Source organism: Cyprinodon variegatus, unplaced genomic scaffold (assembly GCF_000732505.1).
Source record: "Cyprinodon variegatus isolate N-32 unplaced genomic scaffold, C_variegatus-1.0 Scaffold362, whole genome shotgun sequence".
Lineage (NCBI taxonomy): Eukaryota > Metazoa > Chordata > Actinopteri > Cyprinodontiformes > Cyprinodontidae > Cyprinodon > Cyprinodon variegatus.
In genome coordinates, this window is record NW_015150815.1 from 280137 (window position 1) to 303507 (window position 23371).

Genomic DNA, 23371 nt, shown 5'->3' on the forward strand with positions numbered 1-23371 from the left:
GGCCCTCCAGGAGTCGTGATACCAATTCCTGTCTTAATCATTAAAATGTGTAAAAACAAACTGATGATCCTACTACTGTAGGGAAGACAAACAGACCTCAGAGTCTAAGTTCAGATTCTCTTTTAGATTCAAAAGCACCTTGATTCTTTGTGTACAGACTTAACAAGCTCTGGGAAATACACCTTTTGACATTTCAGGAATACAACCATGTACAAAGTCACCTTGATCTCTATTTCCCCCATTGTGATGCTTCCTATAATCTTGAGAAGGCTGACTCCATTACATCCAGACGTCTACATGCATCCATGTGCCGCCATTCTATTACCTGATCAGCTATTTGTGTAAAAAAGTGAATAAAGTGGTCGATGGATGCAAGTTGACACAACCTGCTCCAAAAATCTCAGATTCCACGAAAGTTTCCTTCTCCAATAAACTAAATTCAAACACTCTCCAGATTAGGACTGCAACAATTAATCAGGTTAATATCGATTAATCGATCTTTGAAACAATCCTTAACTAAATTAGTAATCGAAGAATCGTTAACTGGAGTATAGAGCCTCTAAAACATGCCTTTACTCTCAGAACGACCCACTTAGAGCAGTAATTATATCAAAGTTGTAAAAATATTATTTAAACATTTTGCATTTAACATAAAAAAGAAAAAGGTCCACCAATATTTTCGATCCAGAACTCCTCAAGTGGAAAAGTTTGAGTTTCATCTAGTTTCATTTCCTAAAATTTCTCCTTCAAAAAACCTTTGGCTATCAGATCATTAATGGATTAATCAAAAAACTAATCGACAGATTAATTGCAAAATAATCGATAGTTTTAAGCCCTATTCCAGATGTCCTATTCCAACACATTATTTATTACTGCTGGATGGATGGATATTTATTTCCGCAGATTAACCTTGGAGGCGCTTCATCAATAACCAGTAATGGTCTGTTGAATTGCTTTTGGCTGACTTGATGGCATGGAAAAAAAGAGCCTGATATTCCCATGAAATGGCAACCACTGTGGCAGGATTACATAAGAGCAATATTATCTGTCAAATAGAAGAGAGACTGTCTTTCATAAAAACATTATTACGGGTAAAATAGCTCTTCACACTAAATGTAAGCATGAATTTCTAACTAGCAGCAGCTTATAAAAGACATCACCTAAATTAAAGTAATAACAGAAAAAAAATTATAGTTATGATTTAAATAGCAAAGATATTGTCTCTTTAGTCCCTAAAAGCCTTCTTCATGGCAAACGTTAAAAATTTGATTTTGTTTCATCACACAATTAAATCAGTGTTGGGAGACAGACAGCATCATAACTGTCTGAATATCCTGAACACAACATTAACAACCAAAGTGTTTATGCAACAACAATGTAATTAGTGATTTACTTTAACTTCTCCCCAGTGAAACGTCAGTAAACAAACTGCATCGCCGTAATTAGCAAAGCCCAATTAAACATTTAATGTCGGGTTCTAGCCTTGACACCAGCAAATTAGCACAGCGGAGAGTAACGAGGCACTATCTAAAGGAAGGACGATGCTAAAGCAATGAGTCACAATGATAAAAAAAAAAATGAAACCCAAATGAATTTGCTCCATCTGTATTAGTTATATTTTGTCTTGTTATGCAATTTGCTTTTTGTTTTTACCCTTTCAATCCATTTCTTGGTATCTGAGACGGTTTGTTAAAAGAAGAATCACTCTAATTAGAATCGCCTACATTTAGTTGGTAGGAAAATAATATTTTTCTTTTATGTTCCACACTCAGAGCTTCTTGTACAGGTAAGTTTAATTTGTAAAATTATGTTTCCAGGTGAGGAAAAAAATGTGAAAAAAAGAGCAATATTATGGGTCAGAAAATGTGAATGACAGGAAAGCTATGTGTAAATGAGGAAATGTGTTTGATTTAAATTTAAAAAAATAATCAGTATGACAGAAAAACTTTACTCTGCTGGAATATCTAAACTTAACATCATTGGCAGATTTTTTTTTTTGCTATGTGTAGGTGCGACCAGATGACACCATGAGTGAGGCTGCTGTTATGGTTAATTGCGTCTAGCAATGCTAGATGAATCAAACATTAATGATTCACCCATATAAACAGTTTCACTGTTCCCAGTGTCCTCTGCAATAAGTTTAATTACATTACAAAGGAAGAATGCATGATTAACATTGAAACAAATAGGAACATAGGAGTAGCATCGAAACCAAATTAGATGAACTTCGCAATAGGGTGAGCTTTAAAGGCTGCTTCCCTCACAAAGAGCTTACATCACTAAGTTCAATTTCTTAAAAATTATTATGTTAGTTGAGGAGCGGAAAGTTAATGCGTGTAACCTCCACGTAGTATCATCTTTTAAGTTTAAAACATTAAGTCAACCTCATGCATTTTACAGTCTACCATGTTCTTATCCAGACTGCTGTGTTTGATGTAACAGATGTTATCAGATGCTTTTCTCTTCAAATTAAATTTTGCCAAAAGTCTTTATCCTCATCAAGATGTTTTTGGATGTTTGGCCCTTATTGTTCATTCTGGTCAGTAGCAGGGCTGGGAAATTCATTGCATTTGCAATATGATCACAACATAGAAAAACACATATTTTAAATTGCAGAAGCAATCAATTTAAGTTAATTACATTTAATATGAGTAACACTACATTTCTTGCTCCGGTGCTTTAGGTAAGACACTCAGAGTGGGTTTGATGCCACACAGAAGGGAAGAGAGAGTTGAAGCTAGATGTAGACCCATGTATTATAATAGAACTTTTTCATTGAAAGGTGACTGTAAAGTCATGAATCAATGACAAGCTTTCAAGGTCATGAAAAAACTGAAACCCTGGAGTGAAACATCTACATGCTTGAGCTAATAAAATGATAAAATAAATATCTGTTCAAAATAATCTCAATTAGATTTTTGGCTAAATTATTCTGCCTCAGTCAGTAGTGGCTTTACTCTGAAACCAGAATCATTCATACTATTTCTGCCTAAACTGAATTAAAATCTACACTAAAGACTAAATGTCGTTCTGGGTTATTCTAAGACTTCCTGCATGAGTTCTCATTGGGACTGGTATAAGCAAACCGGTTTCAGTGCTAGGCTTATCTTTAAGCACAAGTTATTTCCGTTTCTAACAAAGTTCTATCTCTGGTCCCTAAAAAATCAGTAAATTTCCCACCATTTTGCTGCTGAATAGGAAGAAAGAACTGTTCTTATCAAGACCGAGAGCAAATCATAACTGTGGGAAAATTTAAAAGACTGCTTATAAGAAGAAGATCTATATTTTCGGACAATATTTGCATTTTTTTCGTATCAGCCTCGACCAATTATTGGTCTACCAATTCATTAGTGCATTCAGCAGCAATGCCTTCAATACACATGAAGTGCATATATTATCCACTGCTTCTTTTCCTACTCATTGTTTAACATATTTTAAGAAATGTTTCTTTTTTTGTTTAAATTTAACCTTTTTTAACATTTCTAAATCCCTGGGTCACGATTATCATGTAAATGGAGGAAGAGAAATGTAAATCAGTATATTGGAATCGGTTTGGTATTTACAGATATAACTAAAACTGAGAAATGTTTCATGCTCTGAAACATCAAAGTGTGTAAAAGAGCAAAACCTTAAGAAATCCATAAGGGGGGGGCGAATGAGTGCAAGTGACAATTTTATAAACAAAAGAAAATAGAGTAGAGAGTCTAGTGTCCTGAGATATCTATCTGATTAAAGACTTTCTGCTGACACTATAATTAAATATGGAGAGGCTGCAGAGATCCCTAAACACACAAAGATACACAGAGGCACAAATACACATTCAGCTCTCCACTTTGTCTAACAATTCATGCTCTGGTGAGCTGCCTATAATTCACCTAAAGTGGCCATCTGCAGCTATAAATCATCCCTCATATATGCATGTATCTTCTTTGTGTCACTATTTACTGTGTATCATTGCCAACTACACTGGAATTACTGTTAGATAGTATTACCATTTTAGATAGCATCAACATTTTTATTTTATTAAATAAAAAATGACAATTTTTCACCATCATAAATCATTGGTGGCAGAAATGGTAACTGACCTAGACTTTTTCCAAGTCAGAACACTACTTTCAGTCATTCAGCCAATTAACTTCCACATTTCAATAACGATGGTGCTAAGGTAGATTGTAGCTACAGCTTTCCTAACAGAGGTGAGGCTTCCGTACAGCATTGCCACCGAGTCCTATGACTACCAGTAAAGCGTCTTGCCCATCGACACATTGATAGGCAAGGCAAGGCAAGGCAAATTTATTTGTAGAGGACAATTCAGTACAAAGACGATGCCAAGTGCTTTACATGATTAAAATATAGGAAAATAAAACAGAATCAAAGCAAGTAGGAAAAGAAAAGTAAAATACAAAAATGCAGAAACAAAAAAACACATAATGAATGGCTCTGATAGAGACAGAGCAGACCAGCAACCCACCAGTTATAGGACGAACCCACATTCCCCGTCGCTCAAAGAAAGGAACTGGTGCAAAATATCTGCCATATAAAACCAATTTCTAATAAATAATTAGAAATGTTAACTGTTAAATGTTAACTATGACAAATTCTGTTCCCAAACAAAGCTACAGCTTTGGCTGTATATTCTAGATATTGTATATTGTCAAATCCTGAAGCTTTGGCAAGCAGTCAATCGCCTTTGCATACTTTAACACCACGTAAAATTAGTAAATGAAAACATCTAGGGGCCAAGATGCTTTGTCAACATTACTTTTGATTAACAAAAAAGTAGAAAAAAGGTCAAAATAAAAAGATCATGAATCACACCAGTTAGCCGGTCAATCATGAATCCCCAAAAAGCATCTAAATATTTGCATTTGCACTTTTTTTTATATCAAAACCTAATTACTGATACCCATGCATGAACACACATCTGCTTACCTCCACAAAAATGAAACAGGGAATGATGGAGTAGCTGCGTAAAGTGTTGTTGGACGCCATTTTGTCTCCCGTGAGGAGACTTTGTGCTCTTAGGATTCAAAGATGCTCACTCTGTGAAGACATAAAAAGTCAAGAGTCAGTTGTCATCTCATCATTTAACACTGACACACATTCTACAGTACCGGTTATAATCTGTTTCAGGAACAGTGGAAATAACTAACTGACAGAACAAGGGCACTTATGCAGCACTTAGAATAAAAAGATCTATTATTATTATTAGCATTGAAATCTTCAACCAGTCCATGTTATCTACCATTGTTTCTTTAATTGGCTTTGATCAAAAGCAGTAATGGGTTTTCTTTTGTTGTTATATGTAACAGAACACCAACATTTCCACTTTTAGGGCTTCTAAACAGATTAATATGTGGTTTAATGTTTAATGCACTGTGCTTAAAAGTTCAGATCATATACAGTCTGCATTAAAATATTATGTTTGTGTAATTCTTTCATTTCTCGTTTCCATTATTTTTTGATTAAGGGAACCTATTTTACTTCCATTTAAGTTTATCATATTACTGTATATAGTTGCTCAAACAAATCAATATTTAAGTGCTAAGTGAGTTTGGATGTGTTAAATCCACATTCAGATAAATAAGAATGGAGTCAGTCAAGCATTATTAAAACTGGAAACTGAAGCAGTGTCAGTCATTAAAAGTTTATTATCATAAAAACAAAAATTATTTGGCACAAACTATTTGGACTTAAAAATTCTCCTATAAACAAATATATATATATATATATATAATATTCTAGGCACTGTAATGTCCACAGATCTAAAAGGTATCTGGAAAGAAAGCTGCTTTTTAAACAGTATCAGTTTTACAGGAATGCATGAAGGTTGTTATGGACAAAAGCTATTCTACATTGCAAAAACAATATAACAATGAGTTAACATTTCTTAAAATAAGTGTATTTACCCTGAGTTTGAATAGGTAAATAATGTGATATGCCAACAAAATGAGTATTTTTAACTTTAAAATAAAATAATTAGATATTATGCACTTGAAAAAAAGAGACTACAGTTTTTTTTCTCTTATTTTCAATGTAAATTATATTTTTTTCACTGGCAAAGTATCTCCCTTACCGGCTCAATTCAAGTAAAATGCACTTGTTTTGAGAAAAGTGGATTTACTTTATTGACAATTTCTGGCAGTGTACTGTAGAAAAACGAAAAAAAGAAACTGCAATAAAAACAGTTTCCTGCGCACTTTTTTCTTTTTTCTTATTTAAGCGCCACTTAAATGAAAAACTTTTAGAGCCATGCTGATTAAGGCTTCTTATAAAAAAACAATGGTCAATCAAAATGCTCTAGGTACGGTCACCGCAAATAGATGTAAAAATAACAAAGTTTAAAATAAAGGTGAAAACATGTATGATTAGAGTCTTTTTATGAAGAATGAATGAACAGACTAACATTTATATACAGAACAGCTGTGTTAAATGGTTCATCTTTGATTCATCATGAAATTCAACAAATGTGTAAACCGAAATGCAAAAACTACAAAATGTTAAAATACAGCAAGAATAATATTTCTTTAATTGAGAAAATAAAAAACAGCCTTATTCCCATTTATCTAAACTAACACTGATATCTCCCTTTAAACCACAATTCCAGTTTCTGAGGTGCAGCATCCTGCAGCTTTTTAATGTCTAATTGGTCCAAGACACTGATTCAAGTGATTAGATGATTAAGAGGTTTCTGGAGAAACTGACTGAGGAGGTATTTCTGTTAATCCATTCAGGTATGTTTCACCTGGAAGGCATCTAAATTCTGCAGAATACAGGCCCTCAGGAAGTGGAATTTTCCAGCCCTGGTGGGAAAGATCTTATTAATACTTATAATTGCTTCATTTAGTAAAACAGACAGAAATGTCATCTTTGTGACATCTGATATCGCTTCAGGTAACGGATGTGCAAGTTGGGAAGCTCTGCTAATTTCAGGAGGAATGGTTAGTTTTAAAGGCTTATTAGGAAAGTCAAACATATTCGATCATGCTGCAGTTAGCTTAGATTTAAAGCTCTGATCTTCAGATGAAATTAGGTGGTCATGAATGTTTCATAAGGCTGTAATTGCATTTAATTTCCCATCTGGGAATAAAGTTTCTTGTTTGATCCCCTGCAGTTTTAATGCACAATCCTGAATAATGAATGCTTTGAAAACAGAATGTATTACTTTATCCTCCTTCGGAGAAAAAAGCAGCAATGAATGGCAAAAATACAACCCTTTAGAAAGAAATATATGACATTTCTCAAAGGGAAAGAAAAGAAGTGTGGTCAACTTTAACCTAAAACACAATAAAAGTTAGAGAAAAATCATCTTAAACAAAAGGAAAATGCAAAGCATTTTCAAAGGTGAGCAGATAATGTATGTAATGTTTTATCTCAATTAACCAGGTAAAACATTTTGGCAAGTGAATCACCTGATGATTGGAAAAATAACAATTTCTTGGGTCTTTGAACACAACACGACTAAAATAAAATGAAACCTCTATGTTGTAAATAAATGACTATGGAGGGTACAATGTTAGACATGATTAAAATAAAGGCCAATCAAAAAAAAAAAATAAAAAAATTGGTAAAAGAGTTCCATAAAAAAAAAAATATATATATATATATATATATATATAAAAATATATAAATTTATAACTTTAGCCGCTGGCTAAAGTTATAGATCCTTTATTAAGTAGCCTTGATTTATTTGCATTTTGATTTCTAAGACTAATTTGCAATCAGGAGGCAAATATGAAGCTTTATTTTTGTTTTTACAGTTCTAATTAGCAATAAGCACTTTTATATTGTATTGTCATAATGAGGGGAATAAACTTGGACTTTATCAGAACGTATATTAAGATACACAAAACAAGAGTAAATAAAAATTTAAAAAGTCCTGATTATAAAAGATATGGTACCCTTGTATTACCAAATTAATCAATTCAACAACTCCTATTATTAATTGTTTAACAGATTTCTGACACTTTGTTTTTGTTTTATAATCTTTCTAATTAAAATGTTTGAATCAGTCAGAAATTGAGAGAATATTCTCAATGTAGGAATAGTGCAGGAATAAGTCCAGGGATTTGTTTAAGTAAAAACATGTACATGTTTAGTTGATCTAGTCTGCTTTCACACAGAGACTTTAGATTGGGCTTAACTAATTCATGCAGTTGCAAATGATTTTTTTCCCCAGGGGCAGCATTGTTCCATCATTGTTTTAATAAAAAAAAACATTAAGAAAGAACAACCAACCAATGATTCTGGGAGGCTGATATCTCTCTCTAGTCTGTGTAAAAAAAACAGGATATAGCATGGACAGGTCACCAGTTCATCTCAGAGCGTCACTCAAAACCAAAAATTGGTTGTAAAGGACTACTAGAATATCCTCATTTGAAAAAAAAAATAGTAAAATGCAATTTGTACATTTCTAAAGCAAAAAAAGGTCAAAAGTACTGGTGCTTCACCAGAGTCTGCACTAAAGCCATTTTATTTTAATATTTTAAAACAGATTGGATGTTGTTCTTACAGCCAGAGATCAATTTCAGATCCATGTCTTTACGTCACAATAAACGTCATAGTCAGAAAAAAAATGCCTTCGTTCCCTTGAAGCAGTCAGTTTTAAAAACAGACCCACATAGGACAGTTAAACGACACAAAAAGTTATTGGTGGCCTCTCTGCATACAGTATACTAACACTCTAATATCATCTGAATAAAGAACATTTTTAAATGCAAATTGTAGATTTGGCAAACCAGACCAAGTCAAAAAAAATATAGCAGGATTTTCTAACATAAATTAGCATTATTTAAGACCAGGCAGTAAATGTTTTAGAGAATTTATACGAGTAAAACCATCCAGGAGGAGCATGCCCTGCAAGTCAATGACTGGGTGAATTCGACAGGTTTTCCTTCACAGAAACTTTTCACCAATCTGACTAAATTGTCTGTAATATGAGTAGGGAGAGATGATCACAAGGTTAAAAGTGCATTTCATCTGTTGAGCCAAAAAGAGTATTAGGGCCAGGCTAAAGATTTTTTTTTTTTCCATTTTGAGAATTTAAAGTTGTTACAGTACGAGAATAAAGTCATATTATTACAAGAACAAAACTCTTTAAGGAACCTTTGGCTATCCAATCATTAATCGATTAATCAAAAAAAAAACGACAGATGAAACGATTTGCAAAATAATTGTTAGTTGCAGCCCTACTACAATGGTATCGATGAAAATACAAAGTATTCTTCCATCTTTGGCCAATACTTTTATGACTGTACATTTAGAGCCTTATAAATAGGGTTGTCACGATACTAAACTTTTCAACTCGATACCGATACTAAGTAAAATATTCGATACTCGATACTATTTTCGATGCCACAAGAATAAAAACAAAGACTCTAAAATTCAACAGAAATATTTTCATTACTAAAAAAAATACAATAAATAAATAAAAAAAACAATAAGAATAATATTTTGAGGTTGTATGCTGTGCACAATATTAAGCAAGCTTGAATAAACTTACAAAATTAAAATTGAGTGTTCCTTCCTTGGCTATGCTTTGCAGATATAACAATGACACTAGCCAAACCAGTTAAACAAAAATAATTCTCAGCAGCTGCACCTCTTACAGAAAAAGTCTGAAACTGAAAAATACAGAATTATTTAATCACAGTGTTCTGAAAGTGCATTTCCACTATTCTGCACTTTAGATGGCTGTATCGATACTTTTAAAAATGAGTATTGTATCCGGATACGTTTCAGTATCGATACTTTTTTGAGTTTCGATACTTTTGACAACCATACTTATAAACAAAAAAAGTGCAAAAGCATCTACTTGGCTACACCAATAACATTAACTATTACAATTTTTCTGTTTAATTCCTGTTAAATAGTGATATTTGGTCTTGTTTTCATGTAATTTCACAGTATAAACTGAAACTTTATATAACAATATCAATATAGTGTATATTATGAGGTAATAAAAAAAAGTATTTTGCTGTTGTAGAGAGCGATTTTCTATCATAATAATAGTTTGTGTGATGTTATTCCAATGATCAGTCTGCTCACTGGAAACCCCTCATGCTCACTGCTCTTGAATTCCTTTCCCATCTGAAACCAAACACTTCAACCCTGGCATTACGCCCCGACAGCCAACATTGACGCTGGCAGGTCTAATCAGTCCCTAAGTAGCTGTCCCAAACTCACTTAACACTCTACCCAGACGGCTCAGGTCGACATCAGATACCAGAGATCAGTCTGTGTCCCAGACAGAGTTTGAGCAAAACAAACCCCTGCAGGAGTGTCATAGAGACACTACCTGCAGCAAAAGACTTGGGTCTATATGATTAATTCCTCTGCTTACCGGCTACTAATTAATCCTGGTCTTCGCTTGAAGAAGATCAGCGTAAACATTAACATTCTGTCCTTGCAGAGCAAGAGGCGACTCACTCTCCATTTCAAGGATACTTCAACCAAGCAGACAGCTGTCAAGAGAAATTTAAACTGAGGTTTTCTTATTTAAGGATGCTCTCACAGGGCTCCGAAACTGTGAGCAGCCACCTGAAAAGGCCTGCATGCCTCAAGGAGCCTCAGAATGGCACAAAAAAAAGAGAAAAACCTATAAAAAAAAATAAAAAAATAAAAAGAGTCCTACTGAAAACCAATGGAATCCATCTCAATGCACAATAAAAACTTCCCTGGCCTTCTACGACTCAGTGGCTTTTAAGTAGAAACAAATCAGCCGCCCAGAAAAGACATTTAGTAGTTATATTTGCACTCAGATTGAAAGCTACTAGGATTAAATTACTATACTCATGAGAAATAACCTCTTTGCAGCTCACATGCAATCGCAACAAACTAAGTACATCTTCAAACACTTAAAGAACTCTAAATAAAACAGAACATCTCATTTAGTACAATCTGGGATCTACTATACACCCATTTAGTTATTTAACACTAAAGCGGAGAATTCTATCACACCCATGCTGGAAGCAAATGTTATTTAAAAAGAGTAAAATAAAAGACAACCCTGAAAAATAATCTGTTAGATGTTGCAAAAATATTTGTCAAAGTGAAAGATGCCGCCCAAGCTACAATGAAACAGTAGATTAAAGCACAGCAAAGTCAAAGTCCAGACCAATATTCAATTTGGAGTTTGTGGCAGGATTAGAGGTCATCCAACTAATCAGACTGACAAGTCTACATATCCCTGCTAAGATGTCAGGTTTAGTGAGCTGGAGACAAAAGAGTCAAGATAAATCCCTTTAAAACCATTTCTCCAGAATTTATTAGATTTTAAGGACAGCTTTCCTTCAGCCTTTTCCGACCCCCATAGATTTTATTTGCAGATTTAGTTAGGAATTCTGATTAAGGAACAACAAAATGTGAATTTTTGTCTATGAAGACGGTCTGTTGTTAATTTTTAAAGAAAGGCTTGCCTTACACTGATCATAAGCAATAAAATCTATCTGAATTTCAACTTTCTGGATGAGGGCGGGCCATTTCTGCATTAGAAGCACCGCTATTTAAAATTGTTAGTCACAATTGCATAAAGTAAACTTTTTATTTGATAATTTCATCATGCTGCTCTGATATCACAACTTTACTCCTTTTTGTTTTGCAGTTTTAGCCGCTTTGCATGATTGAAAAGAACATGGCTCTACTTTATGAGACCATTTTTGGCTCTTGAGGGCTGAATAAATTCCGCCCCTCATATTGACATGCATTTTTAAAGGATACCTGTATATTCTTGTTCAAAGCTGGCTGGTTTTCAGAACTGATTATATTCTCACTAAACTTGATAAAAACATCAAAGGCATCTGAAGAAAACAACCCCAGATCAGATCATATTTCACAGTGGACATTTCCTTTTGATGAACTGCGATGCAGATTTGATCTTAAACCTACCTTTAGCGTTGTGGATAGTTACAGTGGGTAATTCAAACCAATCTACCAGGGGATTTCAGCCAGACTTGGTGTTTTATTCTAAAGAAGTCCTCTTTATTTATCTTTGACGTGTATGTTAAACATTGCTCACACAATTAGAGTAAGAGAAGTGCCAAGCAGGAATTCCAGCAGCTCTGCAAGTGTTGCTGTTGGCTTCTTAGCAAACCCTTGGACACCTTGCCTTTTTATGTTTCCCCTAATTGTTGTATTAATTAGAAACATAATTTTTTTTTAATTGCAAAGTTTTTCTGTGTTTGCATAAAGCTATATTTATAGATCTCTGTAACCCAGTGGCAGCTGGTGGAGTTTTCTCCAGGGGGGAATATACATTCAAGATAGACGTATACCAAAAACCAATCAAACATATACAGTACTAAGTGATCACACCAGTATATTTATATGAATGCCAACAACAAAAAACAAAATTTTATGTACAGGTTTACTTTTTGTACATACATTTTGCCCTTCTGAGGCTTTGTGATAGGAAATCTTTTTTTTTGCATGGCCTAATATGTTGATACAAACCTAAAAAAATAATGTACCAGTTTGATAAGAAGGTATTAGTCAGTTTTAGATTTTTTTAAGATAAAAGTATTTATTTTATGGCAAAAGAATTAATTTGTTTTTTCAAAGTTTATACAGGTATGAGTAACTCTTATTTAATGCTCTTTTAATGCTCTTAATGCCATCAACAAGCACCCATGACTTTCCCCATTCTCTAGCTTTTTCTCCACCTCAAGCTTCTTTTCCGAACATACGGCTTTATGATCAACCGGAAGCAGTTCCTCGCAAATACGCAAATATATTGCGATATAATATATCGCAATATATTTGCAAATATATATCATTTAACAAATTGCTTTTATAAACATTATTTTTCTGAATAAAGCATTTTTATTGCCATGCTAATCACATTTAATGAATTTTAATGCCAATTCAGGCCTTAATTTAAAAAAATAATAATTTAATGACTTTTAATGATTTTTAATGACCCACGGAAACCCTGTTTTTGTTTTTTTATTTCTTAATCAAGGCCATTAGGTGGGTGGGGTGGCGCCCTAGCACCCTATACTGGCCAGCCACCACTGCTATAACCTCTAAAGGAGAATGGAGGTTTGTTTTAGGTGAACAACAGGATTTAACTCATCACATTGAATTAAAAGCTTCTTCAGGATAGTATTGGTTTAAGAGTTTTCAGTATTACCGACATATGCTGTGGGGAAAGTCTATGTATGCAATGAGACTTTTTTAAAACAGTTTTATAAGAACTTACCAAGAGAAATACTCTTTAAGTCTTTAAGACTTTTTATAATAATGGGCTTCTAGCTCAAACCAATGTTCCATAAGCTCAATGTTTATATAAGTAATTTCTAGAGATTGACACATAAAGATTTTAAGCTTATAGGTTGTTCAGTCTATCCAATCCCTGATATATGCTGTCAATTTTTATGCATTCGTGCTCGTCAATGGGAATCAAGTTCAGGCTGCAACCACCAGCTTTCTTCTGCTGCATTCTGAATGCATTTATAAATGCTTCATTACACTAACTGCAAAAGTTGTCAAATTAAAACATTAAACTAAACATATCACCCAAACATAGTCCAACAGATCATTTCTGAAAAGATCCAGATCGCAATTTCGAATAGAAATTAAAATACAGATTGACTATAGCACATCACAAAACAAACTTTTACCACAATGAAGCACATGTGCTCTTAAATTAATATATGGCGTGTTTTTTTTATTAGCTACTACCCTATAAATGGTTAAAAAGCATAATAAAATAGTGGTAATTTTACACAGAGACTGTATACCATACGTCAAAGTGCAAATCAATGTTCCTCGTCTTGCTCACTTTACTGTTAAAAGCAGATTGATGCCCATGTTACCAATTCAGGAGGTGGGTACTATTGTAAAAACGCTTAATAAGTCTCGAAACAACAAATGCCATAAACCTTGCAGCCTGCCTGCTTTTTCATTTCATGTTCTCCCTGAGTGTGTAGAGGCAATGCACTTAAAAAAAAAATATGGGATGTGACAGTTTGACTGTGAACTCAATGATTTCACCAGAGGCTGTGTGACAGATGATTCAAATCAAAAATATTTAAAGGGCCCACACTCCATGTCAAACAGTTTACTCCACAGACATTTATTTAGCTCACAGCAGACCAGCTTCACAGCTCAGGACAATTGGGCCTTGTCACAGCAAGGTCTTGAAATGATGCAACTTTCTTTTAGAACCCAAAGACATTTCAAAAACACGTCCAAAAATAATACCCAAGGAGATTTCTCATCCTAGCACTGTGCCAGTTATTCACAGTTAGGAATGACGAGATCAGATCATCCTCCTCAGGACAGCCTCATCTTCCAGGCCCAATGGACCTGTCAGCACTCATCAGTGTCTCCGGTGCCTGACCGCTCAGTTGTGATCACATTTTTTGTTATGACTGAACTCCAATCTGGTGATAAACGGGAAAAATTGAACCCAGAAATATCACATCTAAAAACTCGTCTCTTGATCTTTTTTTTTTTCTTTTTTTTCTGCCACACGATGATGGTTATTGCTTACCTGTCAAACTGATTCATGGAGTTAAAATTAATGATTTAAAAAAATCATTACATCCTTATTTTGTTTTAATATAAAGTATTTATTGAGCTTATTACAGCCACCAAACTCCACAGGCCGGTGGGACTAGTTCAGCACCTTCCCATTTCAGTTGAAGTATAAAAGTTTAAATGTTGTAACAATAGATAAGACCTTTAAAAAAAAAAAAATCCAAACCAAAACATGCTGAATATTAGCACATTTTCTTAGACTTCTCCACACAGAGTGCTGGACAATTTATCAAAACTGATATCAGAATACATTTCTTACTTTTGTTGATATCATTTAAACATCCATATAAACAAAATAAAAGCTTCAGCAAGTGGACCAAAGACGCCAACAGCAGATACCTTCTGACAATTATTCCACTATTTTTATAAAACTGCTCCAATATTTATCATATTATTATATTATATATTATTTATATGATAATTATTATATTATTTTCTTTATAAAACAAAACATATAAAACCCAGACCATCAGTCACTGAAAAATACTGAAATTATAAACTATTAAGCAAATGTCTTTTGACTAGGGCTGAAACAATAAATGGGATTAATTGTGACTAGTCAATTATCAAAATAGTCATCAGCTAATTAGGTAATTGATTAATCATTAACTTAAGTATAGAGACTCTAAACCATGACCTTAGTTGAAAGAGCAAATCACTCAAAGCTGTTTTATACTAAAATTGTAAAAAAAACATATAAACTTTTGTATTTAAGATGAAAAGCTTTTTTGTCCATTATGCTCAATCCAGAAGTCCTCAAAGGGAACAATTATAGCTTCACTTGGTTTATATTCTGTTCAAACTCTTCTTTAAGGAACCTTTGGTCATCCGATTATTGATCGATCATTCCTAAAAAAGAATCGACAAATTAATCGATTAGCAAAATATTCATTAGTTGCAGCCAATATATCACCTTTATTGAATTAAAGTATATTGCGTTATATATTGATATTAAATTATAGCCAAGCCCTATCTACACACATTTAAGTTACCACTTATAAATTAATAATTTTATACTCTGACTTGATTTTATTCACACTTCCTGCTATTTGATTCATGCTAAATTATGAAGCATGTAATGTTGTGCTTTTATAATAACTTGGCTGTACATTTAATGACTTTATTCTGCACACTTTATTCATAGACATTAGTTCTGGTTTGAGTTTGGGCCAGACGACTCCTGAAAAACAAGAGACATGATGATCTCTGATCAAACCACACCAGCTACAGTATAAGCCTCCTCCTGCTTTTATCTATTGGATATACATCATCACATCCCCTTACAGTAAATTAGAACTTGTATGTACATGTTATGATTATTATCCTAAATCATTTTTCATTTAAGTTGATAAGAAAACATGGACTGTGTGTGAAGAACTGTAGCAAGCAGCTCTAGCAAAAAATAAACTGCAAAGGTATGAAATGTTGAATAGTTATAAATGTTTTTAAGAAATTAAAACAAATAGGTGATTAATTTAAAAAAAAGCTAGAGACATATTTAAGATCGCAGAACTTCGGAATCATGAAATTCCTTAAATACAACTTTTTAAGAAATATAACGGTAGGCAAAAGATCTAAAAAATAAACGATGTCAAACCTAGGGTCGAGCAACAAGAATCAGTCCTAACTCTACAATTCTACATGAATCAAAAAAATTTTTTCCATTCCTAGTTTGATGCCCAGTCCACAGACCAGAATTAGAAGCTGTCTAATATCAGCGAGGAAGAACCCCCAGAAGGGAGTGCACAATCATTTGTATATATAAAACCCGCTTCATGAATGACTGAGCATGATGTGAGATGTATTGTTTCTCTGTCCTCAAAAGTAAAACATCAGTATTTCCACTTCTAGTTGAGTGGAAGTACGATTCAATAAACCAAGCTGTTGATATAATTCAGTCTCAAATCACTTCCTGTTGAATTACTTTTTTCTTTAGCTCCAACACCCATTCAAACACAATACTATAGTCGGAATCATCTTAATGAAATTATAGAATTTTCATATACAGCATTAGTACCTGCAGCATCAGACTCTGGATATGTGTAAATTATTTTCATAAGGTTTACACATGCCCATCCCAGGCATGAAGCTGGTGCTGAACTGGAAAGCTCCTTCAGTGACGGACTGCTGCACCCTAAATGCACCAGGGAGCGTTATCAAAGATCCTTCCTCCCTGCAGCTGTAAACCTTTATAACCGTCACTGTTCCCAACAACCTCAATAAGTCGTCACATTGAAGCTGATTTTTGCACAGTTTCTGTCTTAGTTAAATAACATCCTGCAGTCATTTTTTGCACATCTCTGGTTTTGTTGCTATTGTAACATAGCCATTAATGTAAAAAAATGCCCACAGCTGTTTATTGATTATTTATTCTCAATATACAGAGTATTTATATTCTAAAAACACTACAGTATTTTATTTGTTTATTTTCTTAACTCTGTCAATTATTGCGTTATTTTTATATATTTATACACCCTCTATCTAATTGCAATGACAATCTAAGAGGGTTTTGGACAAAAAAACAAAAACCTTCATAGTTAACAAGATGTGCGGATCTTATTTTCTCTCTGCTTCATCTCTCCTCTTCTGCTGACTTCACAACAGCTCCCTGGGACTGAAAAAGTAAAGTCCCATGGCTAACACTCTTGCCAACCGAGCATATTTGGTGCTATAAATAGTTTTCAATCTTCCCTTGTAGCATTTTTTTTTAAAGCGCTCCCTGGGAATTCTTTTTGTCATGCCTCATACTTATTACTTTATTTACAACCCCAACGTTTGACAGGACCAGAATCTAAACAGCATCCTGTGACTGAATAGTCACAGTCTTCCATTTCACAGCAATTCAAAGAATTGTTTTTAGACCTTTTATGTATCTACAATAAAAAAGAATCCAGACATGTACATATACACTTCACAAAAGGCAACTTCCATCTTTCCACCCCTTTCTCCCTAAGGGGCTAAAGATCAGAGAGAACTTTGAATTCAATCAGGTATAGAGGGGAATGAGCAGAGTGAGACGTTCAAAAGATTTGTGACTAAAAAAAGGACACAGAGGATTGAAAAGGGATAAAAGAGAAAACTTGCATAAGTTTCAGTAGTTGAAGGACTTCTTCTGTCGACCAGCTCCTTGTCTTTATACATGGTTTCACTGTCTTCCTCTTTATGCCTTCAGTTTACACTGATAGTACTTTTTTAGAGTTTATCATCCATATCAATATGAAGAATTGTCCAGAAGCTCGTTTGTCTTTATTCGACCCCAGACCCATAAAGCATACTCCACCAAACCCCTACAGGTGTGCTGTGATATCTGGTAACAACATGTAAATCGCAGCTCATACAAACTTGAGAAGTTAGAAGATGAGATCCCAATGGATTTGACAGGTTTGTCCAGAGCATCCCATGGAAGATCCACTGGAGAAGCCAAGACAACACTTGCAGCATTTCTTGTTGGACCAGGTGTCTTCAACCTTGGCCAATTTACTAGGTCGATTAGACACAGTAGGTTTAAAAAAAAACAAAAAACATTGCATGTCGGTTTGACAAGGTCTTTTTAAAGAATGATCGGCATTTTTTAACAGATAATTAAATGTTTATAGGGAGAGGATTCTACAACTCAGTTGACAGGATATGGGATTTATTTGCGGATTATTTTTTTTTTATTCATTTATTTTTACAGTACATGAAGAACTGCGGAAATTATTTTCAGATTACACATAAATAGATTAATGAAGTTTGCAGGGGAGAAAATAAACTATTTTAGGGTTTCTATTCAGTTGGTGTTAACCTATGTGCCTACTGGTACAGTCTGAAGCCATTTTATCGGCCTGATAACCGCAATCATTTATTGCGATGATTGCATCCAAAGTGGCTGCAAACAGCCACTTAGTATTTACTGTGTAATGGATTGAAAATGAGGAGGAACTCCATGAGATGATGTCCAGTTTCTATATATTAGAATCTTTTTACACTTCATCCTCAATTGCTGCCAGATGAATTCACGTAAATGGATATATTGATTGACTGCCATTCAAGAAATAAACCCGTAATCTTATTGTGGTCAAAACAGGCTTAGGCTACTAGTTTTGATATGTATTAGTTTGACTGAGCATGTATTCCTGATATCTGAAATAAAAGCATTCGGTAGGACGTCTTTTGGACATAAATCATGTCATCTTTTCAATGACTTTTCACTCATGCTCTGTGGGTTATAAAAGTTATAAAAATAAGAAAAAAACATTTAAATGTTGATGCTTTTTTTTTCAAGAGGCCTGAAGTCATGACAAATTATTGGAGATGAAAAACATTCAGACCCAACAGACAGGCTGCTTATTGAGCAAATTAGAACATATGGAAAGTCTTGCCTACAGATAATCTGTGACAGTCATAAATAAGTCTTTGTAAAAAAAAATAAAACAAAAATGTTTGGGAAAAAAGGAAATAATTTCCAGGCAGTAGACTATAATTTCTGATAGTAAGAGGTTGAATGGTTGTGCAAAACAGAGCAGCTAGTTGCTGAAAGTTTTACTTTCATACCCAAATATATAACCCTTTTCTTACCTTAAGACAAATTAGTTTTACATAAATGACAGTTGAAGTTGAAGACAGGAATCGGTTTACGATTTATTTTCATAATCCTCTTAAAAAATGTTTTGAACACAAAGGTTGAAACATCACATTCTGTTAGACAGCTCCTTTTACTGAAATTCATTCTTTCTCTCCATTATTTCTATTATGCCTTTAAAGTCGTAGGGAAGTCATATTTTAAATTTCAAATCCTTCTGGCTTAAACATGTATATAAATGTACTCTTTATCAGACCATATTGTCCCAAAAGTTAGAAAAATATTATTTTATGCAGGCCAGTTATTTATATGTCAGCTTGTACACCTAAATTTGTCCAATCATTTATCAACGGTCATCTGTCAATCAAATTTTTTCAGACATAGCATCTTGATTCATACGTTGCAGCTAATATACGCAACGGTTGAAATAAGAAAAAATAATAATTTCCTTTCCCATTGAGTTCCATCCTAGTGTTCACAGGGATGGACGTCTGTGTCTTCGGCAGGCGTAGAGCTAACAGAACTGGCAGCGTTGCGAGGCAAGGGCTCAAACATGTACGGCTGGAAACCTTCTACAGCAAACCAAGCTTCTGCCGCCCTGCCTTCCTCTTCCACTACAACTTTGTGCCGTCTTTCCTCCGCTAAATAAGAAAACGTATGACAGAGGATAATCATCCACAACCTCCGACGCAAAACTCTCCTCCTCTTGCATGTTTCCGCTGTCCATAGCGTTCCTTGACAGTGTCGTTGCTAAGTGCTACTTGGTCTCAATGTAATTTCACATTGTGAAACTACTAGCACTAAGTTGCTAACTGGTTAGCAAGATGCTTCCAAGACACTTGCCACAACCAAACTTGCTTGCGAACCTTCCTCCACAACAATCCTGCCCCCTTGATAATCGACCAATCACAATAACTTCATTCACCTGTGTAAAGTCGGGCACCACTCGGGAGAATTCGGAACTGCAAGTGTTGGAACAGTCACTTCCCTATTACCGGTACTTTAATGCCTTCGAAAAACCTTATGTCACAACTCGCAAATAAATAATCTATATATATATATAAATATATATATAACCCAATGTTCATCTAGCTGGACCTGTGTAATTGGTCTACTACAGGCCATCCATAACCTCTTGCTCTTGTTCTCGTTGGTTCAGGGACCTGCGCAAAGTTCATCTGCATTGAATCAGATGTTGCTAACATTAAATAATAGTTACAGATTACTGTCACCAACCACTATAGTTATATATTTAAACTGCTTTTATTTACCTTATTGTCACTATCTGCAGTTGCAGACCAACCCAAAGAGGTAACCTACCTCTTTAGTGACACAGAAAAGGTTGCAGAGTTTAGAGAATGGTCTCCCTAAGCATGACCAAAACTAATCTAATTAATGTTGTCGGAAACAAAAGTTACAGGGCATAAAATGAAAAATTGTCTTAATCTTCAGCTGGGTTAAAAAGACTGCGGATGTTATTGTGATGGTTCTTAAATAGCTCAGTGCTTACAGATCAAAAGGCTGTTTGATCTTATTATAGACTAACATCTAGAGATTTTGAAAGGGAGCATGAGAGAAACTTGTACTGAGTCACTGAATGTTTAAAACGGTGTGAAAACACATGGGGAACACACTCATGGGAAGACAGGATTTTCAGTTTTATTCACTCGTATTTAATGGTTAACAGTAAATCGCCTGTACTTTTAAAAGTCCAATGACTCCAAAGCACTTTACACTACATCCAGTCATTAATCCATTCACACTCTAATGGTGCCAATCTTCAATATAGCCAAGGCCGCCCTGGGGCAGTTTACTGTGATCGAAGCATAGAGAGAGAGCAGTGGTAGTTATGATACAGATAGATCTTTTGAAGTGAAGAATATTTCATCCCCTCATAACCGGAGATTGAGGGAGGCTTTGCATAGTCCAGTGGGCCTTGAGCCTCATCAGTCTGAGCCCTTGGTCCAAAGCACGGACTCAGCAATGCCGGAACCTGGACAGGATGAATCTCTATGGGTGCAAGCATTGAACAAGTTTATGCCTGGGGGAGAGCTTCTCCAAAACCATAAGTCTTAAGTAGTTTTTCAGTTGGCATTGGTCAGTATTTATCAAGTGGTCCAAAAAAGGAATGGTGATGGTCCAGCTGCAGAGTCTTAGGCTGCCTGGGCTCAGCGATGCACATGGAGAGCAACTGGTAGCTCCTTTTAATAAGTGGGCATTAGAACTAAACCACAAAGCACTGGAGGAAGATACCACGGTGGAAGGAAAAAAGTTTTCTTTCACATAAGGTTTATTGTCAGTTTTGTATGCCATATAGGCATGTAACATACGCAACTAGGATTCATAATGGGACAAAAACGAGCAATTAGAAAAAGTGCAACACTGCATTAAGGATGCAGCAGTTTTTCACTGAAGGAGCTGTCCAGTTCAGCAACAGCCTCATGCATGGGGTGGGGTCCTGCAAAGAAGCAAACCTGTTTTAGGGATGTCTTAGAAAAGGGTTTTCAACAATCAATGAGTCTCAGGACCCACTGTCCTTCATGTTTTAGATGTTTCTTATCCAACACACCTGAATCAAGATTGCCTTTTTGCAGTCTTTAGGGGCTTCAGAGGAACCTAATAACCCATTTATTTAAGTCAGAACTGTTGAATCAGGGGGAAACCTCAAACATGTAGGACAGTAGTTTCTTTTTTACGCAAAAAACTACGACAAAAAACTCCTGACTAAATCAGGAAATAAAACATTGTGATTGGCTCTAAGGGGAGGGGGGAGAGCGGATACGCCGAGTTTCCTGAACAAAACCTGCTCCCGCCCAGGTTAGGTCTGGGGAGAATATTACTACGGTGACTGAAAAATAGGCTGAGGAAACTCTCTTTGGGAAACTCAAGAGTTTCCCATATTTCAGGTTTAGAAAGCTTAGAGTTTTCAGTAAACCTGCTTCGTGAAACAGACCCAAACTGTTTTCTTTGTTTTTGAAACAGCCAAACCAGAACCAGAGAGAGGAAGTTTAAATTTAAGTGTGTTTAAAGGCCGCTCCATCAGTTACGGATTTGTTTTTAATCACAACAATGTTAAACAACAAAAAAAAAAAAAAAAAGGAAAAAGATCCCTCCCGTGAAGTTTTTTTCCATAAAAAGAAATCTCCGCTCCAGTTTTCAATCTGTTAGATTTTGCTCATTCACAAAAAGAAATTAATAACAATCAAAAGTCCATGTCTTATAATGTAGTCAGAGCAACTGAAAAAGAGGAAGCTATTCCCACTGGATGAAATATATAAATTTTTGACAAGAAAACAAGCATGTTTACCTTACTGGGTTTCATCAGTGTGGGCAGGTGGTTAACAATATTACCAGCGGTGCAGAAGACACGTTCTAAGGCTTGACAATTGTCTTTGCCTACAAAGTCACCAGCCCAAATTTATCATCCATCGTCATTTGTTGGACTGACTAATATTGGTTTGAAAAGTTTTACATATCGCACAAACTTACTTCGCACTTGATGTCTAGCAAAGACTGATGATGAACTCCGCAAGCTATTCTCTAGAATAAAAATAACTGTGTAGAATTTCATGTTTTACTAAGAGTTTGTACAAACAAATATCTATAGGACATATTTTTTGCTTGTGTTTTGTGTAAAGGATAATAAAAACAAAACAAATAAAATGTTTTCAAATAAAAACACAAGACAGAAAAAGGCTATTATTTTTTTTGCCAAAACACAGCCCTAGTTAAAAATAAGAGATACGTCCTAGAAACCAAATTGCTCCTTTCCGTAATTATAAAATGCTGGCCGACAATAAAGGACTTCTCTAAATGAAATGATTAATTTCAATCTGCTGTTCACCATTGTCACTTGCTATAGGAGTAAGCACTGCTGCACTGTCACTGCCGTGATGTAATCAGCCAAGCTTCTTTCTACAGAAAACTCTTTGGGAAAGGAAAAAATTAATTGAACTTGATTTCACTGTACTATGAACAAAAATGACTATAGCCCTCAAAATAAAAACAGAAAATACCTGGAAATTAATATCAGTTGATAATACTGACCCAGTTTTACTTATCTGCCAACCCAAGTATGCTTAAAGATGGCAAATACTGGATGATGCCAATATAAGTGCCAATATATTATGCAGCCCTAGGAGTTTTATCTGCCTATTAGGGGTGGGTATTGGCAAAGAAGTCATGATTCGAATCACGATTCACATGCCACGATGCGATTCTATCACGATGCATCACAATACTTGAAATATTGCGATGCATTGCCATATT

At 34.8% G+C, this 23371-nt stretch overlaps 1 protein-coding gene across 1 annotated transcript in view; it reads right to left on the reverse strand.

Moving 5' to 3' along the window:
- The window catches only part of plppr1 (phospholipid phosphatase related 1), a 62739-nt gene that overhangs the window by 33954 nt on the left and 5414 nt on the right, over window positions 1-23371 (reverse strand). Inside the window, exon 2 of the mRNA XM_015386270.1 lies at window positions 4933-5043. Within this exon, the coding sequence (XP_015241756.1) occupies window positions 4933-4992 (60 nt within the window). The 5' untranslated portion in view covers window positions 4993-5043. The remainder of the gene's footprint in view (window positions 1-4932; window positions 5044-23371) is intronic.